The 13,893-nt window shown below is 40.9% G+C and overlaps 1 protein-coding gene across 1 annotated transcript in view; it reads right to left on the reverse strand.

The window, feature by feature from the left end:
- Positions 1-13,893, reverse strand: part of DNAH1 (dynein axonemal heavy chain 1) — a 5,225,710-nt gene that overhangs the window by 3,259,831 nt on the left and 1,951,986 nt on the right. The window contains exon 24 of the mRNA XM_044076389.1: positions 8,529-8,634. Coding sequence (XP_043932324.1) covers positions 8,529-8,634 — 106 coding nt within the window. The remainder of the gene's footprint in view (positions 1-8,528; positions 8,635-13,893) is intronic.

The raw sequence follows: 13,893 nt of genomic DNA on the forward strand, positions 1-13,893 counted from the left end.
GACCTTGTAGAATTGTCCTCGTGAATTTGCAATGAATCTAGAAAGCATCCAGTTTTCAGTGCTTCAAGAGGTAAGTACAGAGGACCAAGCTGCTGCCTCTAGAATATTTCTTGAGTTCACTCCTTTTCAAAATGTCACTGAAGAGGAAAAGGCCCTGGTGTAAAGCTCCTTTACCTTGTCTAGATTCGCCTCTCCATGGTGGGTGTAACCAAAAAATAATAGAGAACAATCCATATGCAATGAATTGCTTAGAGATAGATTGATTTGCCCCAGAAAAAGAAACAAAAAGCCTTCTGACCTTCCTAAAGAGCTTTGTTTTGTGAGGGTAGTACCTGAGCTTCTTGTGCACATCTAAGGAATAAAGGTTAGGTTTCAGAAGAAACACAGGGAGATTAAAAGACCGAAAGTAAAGACAGAAACCACTTTCAGGCAGGAAAAAGGATAAGTGCATATCACAACCCCAACCCTGTGAAAAATCAGGTAAAGCTGTCCTAACATGAGAGCTTACAGTTCAGAAAGTCACCTTGGAGATGTTACAGCAATAAGCAAAACAGCTTTCCACATTAAGAACTTAAGATCAACATGACCTGCTGGTTCAAGAGGTGTCAGGGTCAAATTTTCAACAAGGTTGAGATCTCATGAAGGAAGAACTTGCTTGTGAAGGGTCTCATATGCAATAGTCCTTTAATGAACTGTTTTGTCAAAGATGAAGAAAGAAGAAGATCCATTGGCAGACAAGCAGGGATGATCACTAAATGCATCTAAATGGACACATATGCTTTGCATTCTGAAGTAGTTCACAACAATATTTCAAGACCAGGTGGATATTAACCACAATGGATCCTTTGTTTCTATTTAGGCACCACTTAGAAAACCTCATCCATTTGCAAACATAAGATTTTCTAATGGCAGATTTTCTGGTCTCCTTTAACACCTATTGCACATCACCAAGAAACACGTGCCTAAACAGAGTCAAGATATAATCACCCAGGTTTTTAATTGAAGTTTCTCCAAACATAGGGTGCACCAGTCACCCCCTGAGACTGTGCCAGAAGGTCCAGCATGTGAGGAAGTCTGTGATAACTGTCCATGGACAATAACATAAACAGGGAGAACCAAGTCTGCCTGGGCCAATTTGGGAGTCACTACAATGATATTTGGCATTTCTCTTTGAACTTTCAGAAGTATCTTTTGAATCACTGGAAAAGGTGGAAATGCATTCAGGAATATTAGCCTCCCAGGCAGCAAGAAAGCATCTGTCCTCCAAGCATGGCTGCAAGGATGGCTGGGACAGAATTTCTCAAGCTGTCTATTTTGAAAGGAGGCAAACAGATCTACTGGAGGTGTTCCCCACATCTGTACTAGATGCTGGAACACCACTCCCTTGAGCTTTCACTCATGTGGGTCTGCCCAGGATCTGCTCAGTCTGTCTGTCACACTGTTCTGCTCTGATGGGTCATATGATGTATGTCTGAAGGGACAGAGAATACTGAGAAGCCTGCTCCTAGGCTATCATTGCCAATCGGCAGAGGGGATAAGATCTTGTACCTCATAGTTTGTAGTGGTACCAAATCACTGTAGTCATGTCTGTAACCACCACAACAGTACCTGGACTGCAAAGGTGGTGATGGACTTTCAAGGCATGAAATGCTGCCAACATCTCCTACATACTAATGAGCTTCTGTGCATCCCTGGGCCACCAAGTGGCAAGCACGTGTATTCATGTTGAAACAGTTCCCCAGGCAAAGTCAGATAAATCTGTCTGAAATGGCATTAAAGGTGAAAAAAAGAAGCCCTGAACTGATACTCAGCTGATCTCTACACCACTGTAATTCTTGTTTGTTGAAGGGCAGCACTGGCAACTGGGATGTCAGGGAATGAAAGGGCTGCATTCAACAATTTTGGACATACCACTGACATTTTTCTCATGTGAAGAAGGGCCAATGTTAAAATGGAAATCATGGATGCCATTAGTCCAACACCTTCCAGGAATTCTCTAGTCGAGGCAATATTCCTCTGGATGAATTCCAGAAACACTGTCTAGTATGACAGAACCTTGTTTTCAGGCAGAAAAGCCAGACTGTTGTTGAAACTGATTAAGCACCCTAAAAAGATGAGCCTTCACAAGGATGTCAAACCTGACTTTAGGTAGTCCATCTTGAACTCTAGATGGGAAAGTATGGATGAGACCTTCTCTAGTGATTCCACACACCTGCACAGAGATTCTGCACATATCAGCAAGTTGTCCAAGTAAGGAAAAAATGAATCTCCCAGAATCCATCAGTGGGCCAATACCAGAGCAAAGCATTTGGTAAACACTTGAATATCCATGGATAGCCCTAGCAATATGGAAAAATGACAGTGTGAACCAGACACAACAAATCTTAGATATCCCTTGAACAGATGAGCCGTGGACATATGAAGAAAAGCATGCATTAAGACCGGGGTCACAAAAAAGCATTAACTCTGAAATAGAGGAAGCACTGTGTGCAGGATGAGCATCTTGAACTTGGGGACCGACCTTGACAAATACAGAAAGGTAGAAAAGGCACAAGGAGGAAATAAAACCCAAAAGGAGTTTCTTATTTGAGCTCTGCAGCTGAGAGAAGCAATATCTTAAGATCATTTTTTTTAATTGTAGCACAAAAAATGAAAGGGTTCTGTCTGTGAGCGTAAAGGGATGAAGCAGGGCACTGTGGTAGACTCCCTCTTATCCTGTCCCACTTTAACCGGCCATATTTTTGGCAATATGCAAATCAAATTTCTGCAGTAGCTGTAGCAACAAACAACAGAGAAGAACATTTCTGCTTTCTCCAGGAACTTCAGAAAATCTCAGCTTATCGTTTAACCTTAAAATATGAAAATACTGAAACAAAAACAAATTTGCAGTTTTTATTTTACATATTGCAAGTTCATTTTTGTTTTAAGTAGGGGGGAAAAGTTTTAGGAAGAGCAGACCAAAAATACAAGATAAAGTTTCTGCTCCTCTGCCTTACTGTAGCTGATGACAGCTCTTCCATTGTGGTTGCCTGTTGTCAGTACTTTGCTGTACTCTGCACTTCCCTTACAAGGATGTCTTTGCATGTATATGAACTGCTGCTGATAATGATAATGGTGGTGGTATTTGTTAAAAGAATTATCTTTGACACAGTCCTGATGGCAGTCCTAGTTGTTACAGGGACTGGTCCCCAAAGTTAAGTCCCTTACCAGTCAGGCAACTGTCGGCACTGAACTTGTCACTGCAATGTAAAGCAGGGGGCATTGCCTGAAAGGAGTAGAAAGGACATTTGGACCTTCTCTACCCTGTGGAGCTGCAAAGGAGACGTAAAAATCCATAGCTGGCATATCACTGTAAGAAATGCAAGAATCAGTGCTCATTCCAAAAAAAATAATTAAAAAGAACAGGGGCTCCAGATGCGTATTTTTTGTTTGGAAGGGGAGGGCCATCAGCACTTACCACCCACAGACAGACAGATACGCAAAACACACACACATATACACACACACTCGCTATGGTTGGGCTCACTCCACTCCCTACCCTACCCCCATTCCCACCCACCCCTGGATCAATTACACTTATAGTTGAAGACCACACCCCTTAATCACTGATCATCACCTCCCACAATCCCAATTACCCTATCACACTGCACCTAGTTATCCCCAAAAAAATTACACTCTACCACACCCCCTCAACACTACACTCATCTCATATAATTAAGTAAAATACTCCTTATACACACCCTACTATTTCTCAAACTACAATGTTCTATACATTACACACCCACTTACTAAAAGCACTAATCTATCCCTTCACAATTTCTACTCTACTTCTTCTTTCAATCCTCACCTCCTACCACACTCAACTTCATGACAACACCTCACCCCTATGGCAAACAGAAGCAACAGACAATCGTGTAAAACTAATAAACTTCCCCGTGTCACCATGTGACCTTATCTCCTCCCATACCATCTCCTCCTTACACAATCAGCAGTTAGTTAAACATAATCCCCACTCCTCTCATAGACATACTAAAATAATATACAAGCTTACTAAACTCTACCTACACCAACTTAAAACACGCACATGCTGTAGTGATATACACCCTAATCCAGGACCCAGTACACCAACCAAACCAAACCTAGATAAGCTAAATCTTCTATACCACAGACCAACCTATTCCCTCCTCTTCCTAAACCTGAATGTAAGAAGTATATTAAATAAAATCCATGACCTTCACGCCCTACTAGCTCTCTATAAAGCAGACATTGTTGTGCTAACTGAAACATGGCTAAAACCCGAAAACCACAAAAATGAGATTACGACTCCTGGCTACAATATTATACGTAGAGATAGAGTGGGGAAAAAGAAAGAGGGGTAGCAATATTATTCCAAAGCCATCTCACCATTTAACTATTTGACAGTAATACCCCTGAAGTCAACAATGTAGAATTAATCCTTGCTAAATTAAAACTAAACCCCAACAAACATATAAATATTGTAGGTGGCTATATCCCACCAGGTAATAACATTATTATAATGGAAAACTTGCTAGACAGGATCTCAAACTTACTTCCACAAGAGACTATACTATTAGGTGACTTTAATGTTGACTGGCTTAACTGCTCCAGCCATAATCCCTCTACCTACATTAACTTCCATGGGTTTACCCAACTTATCTCATCCCCCACTAGAATCAGCCAAACATCCAACCACTAGTCCATCCTAGACTGGATTCTTATATTTGACCCCTCTCTCACATACAAATCTGTCTGTCTGTCTACCTGATAGTCTGAGTGACCATCAGCCAACCTACCTAATTAGGAACAGATCCCACCACATCAGCCAGACTATCCACAGAGGCGTAAGAAATAAAAATAACTTTATACCTAATAACTTCATCACTGCACTAAAATGTTGTAATTGGACTCCCCTGAAGCAACTGTCTCTTGATGAAGCTATGTAGTACTTTAACTCAACTTTCTTACAAATCTTAAAATATCACGCACCCTCCAGAAACGTAAGAATAAAAGCAAATTATGCCCCAAGGCTAAGTAAAGAAACTAAAACTACACTGAAAGACAGAGGTAAGGCTTGGATACAATTCCACAAAAACAAAACTATTACTATGAAAGAAATCTACTTAGAACTCAGAAACAAAGCCAAAAAACAAATTAAACTTAACAAAACTAACTACTACAAAAACATACACCCTCAAAGATTCTGGGCCTCAATAAATACTATACTTCAGCCAGGGAAATCCACAACTCCAACCTCTGTAATAGTAAACAGCCTTGAAAACATTCCCACACAATTCAATAAATACTTTAGTGAAACAGTTCAAACCCTTGCCAATGCCCAAAATAATGAGAGTAGACCCATACTGACAACCACCCAAAACCACCCCAACACACAAAACAATGCCTCCAACTTTTCCCTGCACCTTGTGTCCACCAAGGTTATTTCTAAACTCCTTCATAAACTTAAACTGACCATTCTGGCTGCTGATAACCTACCAGCAGATTTCCTTCAGATAGCTGCAGAAGCTATAGCCTGTCCTGTTGTTATTCTCATCAATGGATCGCTATCAGAGTGCAAGGTACCTACCATATGGAAAATGTCACATATTATACCACTGCACAAAGGAAGTAACTCCTTAGAACTCACTAACTACAGCTCAATCACTATTCTATCACCCTTATCAAAAATACTAGAAAGAGTTGTACATACTCAACTTATGTAGCACCTCCAAAAAAACAACCTGCTATCAAAATCACAGCATGGCTTTAGACCCTCCCATAGCACCACCACAGCACTACTGTCGTTTACTAACATAGTTAACCACTACAGAAACAAGAGCCTATTTGTATCGTCCATATTTTTAGACTTATCAAAAGCTTCTGGCATGGTTAACCACAATATTTGTTTGTGTCTTTCAGCTTTTCCCGGTTAGGGGTCGCCACAGCGGAACTCCGGTCCGCTAATGATTGGCAGTTGATTTTTACGTACCGGCTTGCCAGGCCTGATGCACAACCTTCAACGAAGGTACGCCCATTCACGCATGTCTCCACGCAGAAGACGCTCTAGCTGAGAATAAAACCTGACAGCGTCTTACTGTGAGGCGACAACGCTACCGCAGCACCACCAATATGCTTCTTAAAACTCTATCCACCCTAAATATTAGCAACAACTACTTATCAGGCCTTCAACAAGCTGTTCTATAGCAAAACCAATTTTCCCCTCTGTTACCAGTATCCTTAGGAGCCCCTCAAGGCTCCATCCTTGGCCCTTTACTGTTTTCTCTATTTACCAACCAGCTCTCTTCCTCCACACTCACTGCCTCAGTAGTACAATATGCTGATGACACCATCTTGATATGTGCCACCCCCACAATAAAAGAACTGCATACCCTAACCCAAAATAACTTTACTGTAGCCAAAACATGGTTCACTAACACCAAACTTATTCTTAATCCCCCCCCCAAAAAAAGAAGTATTCTTTTCAGTCCATGTAGGTCCCCCTCTAAACAATAATTTTAGCATAAGTTCCAAAGATAATATCCAGATCACTCCAACCACACACACTAAACTGCTAGGTGTAGAAACTGACAACAACCTGAGGTTAGACATCCACATAGCACAAACCAACAAGAAGGTTAACAAAATGCTTGGGCTCCTCTACAGGAATAAACAGTTTATCACTAAATATACCAAAGCCACAATAGCAAGGACTCATCTCTTATCTATCCTCCTCTATGCCTCCCAAATTCTGACTTATCTCCGCCAGGCTGATTTAAACAAGATGGAATCTTGTTATAACAAGATTGCCAAGTTCACTACAGAAGGCTCATATAGGTCCCATCAATGTCTATCATTTAAGCAGCTTAACTGGCTTGAGCTGCCTCAACTACTGCTACTCAGTCAATTGTCAGTGGCACACGTTATACTACCTTCCTGATAAAACCCCAGCACTCCAGCATCTAATTTCACCCTATACTACTACTAGAACCTTAAGATCTAGTAACCAGAACCTCCTAAATGTCATCAAATATAAGAATGATGCTGGCAAGTCTCTCTTTGGTTGCACTATTGCAAGAGTCTGGAACACACTACCTAGCCACATAACTTCTAATAGCTCTACTACACAATTAAAAAAACTCCTGAAAACCCACTATACAAACAAATGGCTATGCTCCTGTTAATCACCAGGTTAAATACATACCAATGTATTGTTATGTGGATACTGTTATATGACACCAGTTCTCCTTGCAAGGCTGTTATTCTGATCATACCTCAAACATTGTCACTACTTTTGCAATTTACTGTACAGTACTAAGAACTATTTATTATATTCTTAGCAACCATTACCTCTTGCCAAAAACGATTACCATATGCTGATAGAGCTTTTACTACATTGCATGTTTTTATCATTGAAAATTATGTATGTGTTTGAATTTTTATTTTATGTGTTTTGAATTTTTATTCTGTTGTGTGCTGAAATTTTTCTTATGTATTGTATTTGGGGCTTTTCTCTCCAGGCCTCTGCTGAAATGGACCTGTGTCCAGTTGGACATTCCCAGTAAACAAATGTAAATAAAATAAAAAATAAATAAATGTGCATTTTACAACAAATGCAGTGAAAATGTGTTTTCCTTTTGATAAATATAGATATAGCTAGTAAACAAGATGTACTAATTGTAAACCATCTGAAGAAAAAAAGTCTCTGGCCCAAGGCATTGAAAGTATACATGTTTCCTTTTTTAACATTTGTATGTATAAGAAAGATCTTAAAATTTAGTGATACCAAGACAAAATGTTACATGTTGGTCATTAAAAATAAAATATCAAACCCAAAAGTCAAATTCATCTGTGAAGACTTTTTAGAAAATCATTAATTTCTTCTGTAACATGTGCGTGCTTCATGTAAAAAGAAAATATATTTAGGTTCATAGGTGTGTACTAGGCCAATGGCCCTGGAGCCTTTACAAGCCTAGCCCATAGATTTTGCTTGTTATCGCTGCAGTAAGGCACAATGACTACAATATCATTTTTATAGTGAACGTGCTGTGCATTACTACCAGATATGAATGTAATATTTATTTAAAGGATACCACTAAAAATTGTCAATATAGATCAACATAGCTACCAAGTTATTAAAGAATTAATGTATGTCCTATATGACCCACCATCTGAATGACTTGCTCAAGTTCACAGAATAAGCAACAAATCTAGCTTGTGAAGCAGAAATGGGGAACCTCCTTGCATGAAAATCTGTTTTGTTTCTAAAATCTACTATACATCAGCACAAATAAAACAGTCTATTTGTCACATGCTGATGATGCTGTGCTGTACTCTGCTGAAAATAAGTAACTAACATACTGATTGCTTTCATTTTTAGTCTATATAGAAAACACATCTAGTAGTGGAATGTTATCATTTATTATAGATTTAGCAACATTTTATTAATAAGTCAATATCACTGATTTAAACTGGGTAGAATTAAATAACTTAACTATTTCTTAAATACTGACCCGTGCAATATTCTCAAAACATTTGCGGAGATGAGGCTGAACAGCTGTTGGGTCTTTTGTCTGTGACAGGATCTCAAGCAGTTCATCATCAGACAAGAAATAGAATCTGAAATCAAAAAAAAAGAAAACAAAATAATATTAGTTTAGTTACAATATTCTGTGCCCTGTTTACTTTTTTATTTATTTGTTAGTGGCAATACTTTGCAGACACCTTAATTGTTACAGACAAAATCTGGGTACAACAACCCTGTGTTTCTAAAGGTTAGCCAAACAGTCCACTTATGTTGTGCTGATGATGTCATAAGAAGACTGAAACATGCAAGTCAGCAGCTAGTGAGGTATGGCATTACTGGCCTGAATTAGTCCAAATAAGTCATGGGCATTTCAAATCACCATATAGCTAAAACACCTAGTGTCCTTAAGGGGTCATTTGCATATATATCCCATAGCCCTCTTTTGCAAGAGGTTTTAGGGAACGACACAATGAAAACTCTAGCTTGGCTAGGTTTTTCTTGTTTTTTTTTCCAGGTGGATTGGTTGTATGTCCTGTTTACCTTTTATTTAGTTGTTAGATGAGATACTTGGAAGACACCTTAATGGTTAAGGACAACAGCTGGGTACAACAACCCTCTATTTCTAAAAGTTATTCAAACAGTCCACTTATGTTGTGCTGATGATGTTATAAGAAGATTGAAACATGCATGTCCACAGCTAATGGGGTTTGGCATTATTGGCCTGAATTAGTCTGTTAATTGCCTTAAAATAAATAAGTCATGGGCATTCAGAATTGCCATATAGCTGAAACACCTAGTGTCCTTAAGGGGTCATTTGCATATATCCCATAATCCTCTTTTACAAAAGTTTTAGGGAATCACACAGTGAAAACTCTCGCTTGGCTAGGTTTTTTTCTTGTTTTTTTTCCCAGTTCAATTGGCTGTGTGCCCTGTTTCCTTTTTATTTACTTATTTGCTAATGTAGGAGAAGGAAGTGAGGGTATATTCGAAAACCCAAATAACTCATACCTCTCAACTGTCCAGATTGTCACAGAATGCTCTGATCTTTGCCTCATATTTTTGGTCTGTTTTTCATAAATTTTGTGGTTTTCTGGCAAATCACTGAAGACTGAAGTCACAATATGATAACATACATTTGAGTTTCAGACTTCATATCTCTCAGAAAATGAAGAACAGGAATCCTGTTATTCTAGCAACTTTTTAAGTTTGTAAGAACAGCATTTTAAAATATGTCCTTATTTTTGGGCCTTTGCCCCCACATTATTTTAGGCTTTGTCCAGATTTATTGCGCTAAGATGTTGAGAGGTACACAATAATTTCTCATACTGAAATCACTTCTAAAATAGTTTGCTAAGGCACTATGCAGAAAGATACTGAAAATAAAATCACTTATATGAAATACTTCTCTTTTTTCTTTCTAGTTTATAAGAAACCTATAAACAATTCTAGAAAAACAAATAAATGCAGGTCTTTTTTCTAAGTAGTTATCTGGAGACCTCACTCATGATGCATCATGATCTTCACAGACAATTTGTTGAAAGAAGATCTGTAAATAACAGACTGCAAACAATCATAACATATCAGTCTGAGTTCTAGAAATAAACTCCAAATTTAAAATTTATTTTCTGAAATTATTTTTAAAATTTCAACCTTCTATGTTTGAAAATTAGATATTTCAGTTTTACGTTATGATTTATGTACATTTTTCTGTATTTGTGCAACAAAACATTACACTGCTAATACTTGATAAATAAGCAGTCACAGTCACTTCATATGCAACTATTAAATGCTATTTTAGGAGTTAATAATTAAGCTTACAGTGATGATTATGCATAAAAAGATTGACTACTTGATTTAGACAATTAATTTTCTGTTCCCCAATTGCTGTTTTCCATAGAAAATTACTTGTGGTACAGTTTATATTTCTTGTTGGTAGCATTTCAAGGGAAGGACGGTTCAAGGAATGTGGACAAGTCAGGAGGCCCATCTTCACATCAGTGTTCGGGGGACGAGGGTGGTCCTTATAGCATGGCAGGCTCTACAGGACTTCCTTCCACAGGGTGTGATCTCTCTCCAGTCACACAACATTTCTGTGGATAGGGAAATCACTGCAGGGTTTGCTTTGGGGTTGGGAAATAAATATTTGTGAGTCTGAGGTAGCCTGTATAACTCATAAGACTTACTAGGGGAAAGAGGCTGAGTGACAGGTAAACTACAATCTGTCAGAAAAAAATCTCTAAAGCAGATAAAACATGAGGAGCAGCTGCAGACTGAGGTAAACCTAATTGTAATAAATCATAATATCTTCTTCTTCTTCTTTCAGCTTTTCCCGGTTAGGGGTCACCACAGTGGATCACCTTGTCCACTCATGATTGGCAGTGGAGTTTTTATGGTGTCGAGTTGCCAGCCCAGCACCCAACCTTCCACAGAAGGCACACACACATGCGCACTCACACCTAAGGCCAATTTAGAGTGTCCAATCAACCTACAGCATGTCTTTGGGATGTGGGAGGAAACCAGAGCACCTGGAGGAAACCCACGTGACCACAGGGAGGACATGCAGACTCCGCACAGAAGGCACCCCAGCCTAGGATCGAACCAGAGAACCTCCTGCTGTGAGGCAGCAACGCTAACCGCTGCACCACCATGGCCGCCCACACAAATCATAATATATGTGCTGGGAAATGAGAATTTCATTCTGATCCCCCTGGAAAACCTCTTTCATTGTAGATAGGTTCAGAAAAAAGAAAGGCCTTCTGGAGGTTAATCTGACATAAAAAGAAGTTATGTACTCACCATAACGTTCCATCTGAGTAGGTACTTCATTGGCCTGCAACCTGTGGGTATCGGATCTGATCTCGGATCTGAGCCGGCAGCTTTCCAAGCTACAAGATCCGAGCTCCTAGCTCCTCCCCCCTACCCATAATCCCCTGCTATGTGCTACATTACCTGAGATCGAATTTTTTGCCTCTTACACAACTCCTACCTTCGATAGAGGAAGTAACACCAGATAACTGTCCTAAAGCAGAACAAAGATTTCTTTGGTGATCAGGAATCCCGAAAGGTTCGGGGGATGGCAGGGGGGGTCGGTTGAAGACAAATGAAGTACCTACTCAGATGGAACGTTATGGTGAGTACATAACTTCTTTATCTGAAGTAGTTACTTCATTTGCTCTACAACCTGTGGGACAGAGTCCCCAGCTACCTAGGGAAAAAAACCCTAGGCGGCCTTATGGAAGGATATTCCGAAGCACTGCAGAGCCAAAGGAAGCCCTACCTCTCGATACCATATCCAACTTATAATGAGAAATAAATGTATGTGAAGAGGACCAGGTAGCTGCTGAGCATATGTCATCCAAGGGGATCCTGGACCAGAAGGCTGCAGAGGTGGCCACAGCCCTCGTAGAGTGAGGGCGAATTCCGGTAGGAACCGGTTTGCCTGCAGATAAGTACCCATGGACTATGCATTGACAAATCCAATTTGCTACAGTCACTTTGGAAATGGCCTTACCCATGGCCAATTTAGCAAATGACACGAACAACCGGTCTGACTTGCGAAAATCTTTAGTCCTGTGCAGGTAAAAACGCAGTTGTCTGTGCACATCCAATTTATGCAATTTGTATTCTCCTCTATTCTGAAAATTTGGGAAGAACACGGGTAAGTTTATTGATTGATTGATATTTGACTCCGAAGCCACCTTAGGTAAGAATGATGGATTAGTCCTGAGGAACACTCTATCCTTGTGAAAAATGAGATAAGGATGCTTCATACATAAAGCTTGAAGTTCTGACACCCTTTTGGCTGAAGTAATGGCCACCAAAAAGGCTGTTTTCCAGGACAAGAATTTTAATGGAATCAAAGCCGCGGGTTCAAAGGGTGGGCCTATCAAGGCTTGTAAGACTAAGGTCAAATCCATGGAGGCACCACCACTTTCACCGGAGGCTTCAAGAGGAAAACGTCCCGCAAGAAGGTTTTACATAATTTTGTAGAAGCCAAAGATCCTAGTCCGTCTCCCACATGGAAATGGGAGATGGCTGCCAATTGCACTTTAACTGTAGAAGCACTTGCTCCTTGTCTAAATATCAGCGACAGGAAGTCTAGAATAGTAGGAATAGGAACTGTAAATGGATCCAGGCCTCTATCTTTAGCCCAGACAGAGAAACGTTTCCATTTGCTGTAGTAAATCTTCCTAGTAGTCGGCTTATGTGCTGCGACTAGAATGGCCTTAACAGGAGATGAGATACCGGGAGTCCTAGCCATCAGTGGAGCTGGAGCAACCAAGCCGCAAGCTTGAGGTTCACCAGGTTTGGGGGTTGGTATCCCGCCGGATGCGAAATCAGGTCTGGAATGGGATCCAGTATCCATGGCGGAGATACACTGCGAGACCACAGGTAAGGGAACCAGATCTGGCGAGGCCAGAATGGGGCTATGAGGATAACTCTGCTCCCCAACCGACGGGCTTTCTGTATGAACTTCGTCATGAGTGGAAGGGGTGGATAAGCATAAAGTAGACCGGGCGGCCAAGCATGGACTAGAGCGTCTCTGGGATTCTCCCCTTCGAGGGGAAGTATTGCGAAGTACTCGCTGCATTTTGTGTTTAAGGGAGAAGCAAAAAGATCGCAGCAAGGCCAACCCCATTTGCAGAAGATCTGCTTCGCAACTGATGGATTGAGAGACCACTTGTACGGAGTGAGAATCACTCTGCTCAGTTTGTCCGCCAAAATGTTGGACCGAACCAGAATGTGCGTTGCTACCAGAAAACAGTTGGTGGATATCGCCCATTCCCACACTCTCATAGCCTCCCGGCAAAGTGGGTAGGACCTGGTTCCTCCTTGCTTGTTTATGTACCAGACAACTGACATGTTGTCTGTCTGGATTGCAATAGTTCCCAGAGGTAGGAGGTTGTGGAGAGCTTGCAATGCTAGAAGCACTGCCCTCATCTCTAGGACATTGATATGCAAAGCGGTCTCCAGGGGAGTCCACGTGCCTTGGACGGTTCTGCCCGAACAATGCCCCCCCCACCCGAGGCGAGAAGCGTCCGTGGTCAGCGTGGCTTGGGGGGGAGGGACAACAAAAGGCCTCCCTTCCCTCAGCTCTGGGGCATGGAGCCACCAAAGAAGGGAGTGCCTGCAAACTCTGCTCAGAGGAATCGGAGTATTCAACGGATGGAGTAGCAGGGACCACTGAACTTGAAGGGTCCACTGCAGAATCCTCATTCGCAGATGCACGTGAAGGGAGAGACTGATCGCTGCTGCCATAGATCCTAGTGCCCTCAAGACTAATTCCGCCACCGGGGCCGGACTTTGAAGAAGAATTAGCACCTGACACGACAAGCTGTTTAGCCTGTCCG

This window comes from Protopterus annectens, chromosome 7.part0, assembly GCF_019279795.1.
Source record: "Protopterus annectens isolate FY-2018-M chromosome 7.part0, PAN1.0, whole genome shotgun sequence".
Taxonomy (NCBI): Eukaryota; Metazoa; Chordata; order Ceratodontiformes; family Protopteridae; genus Protopterus; species Protopterus annectens.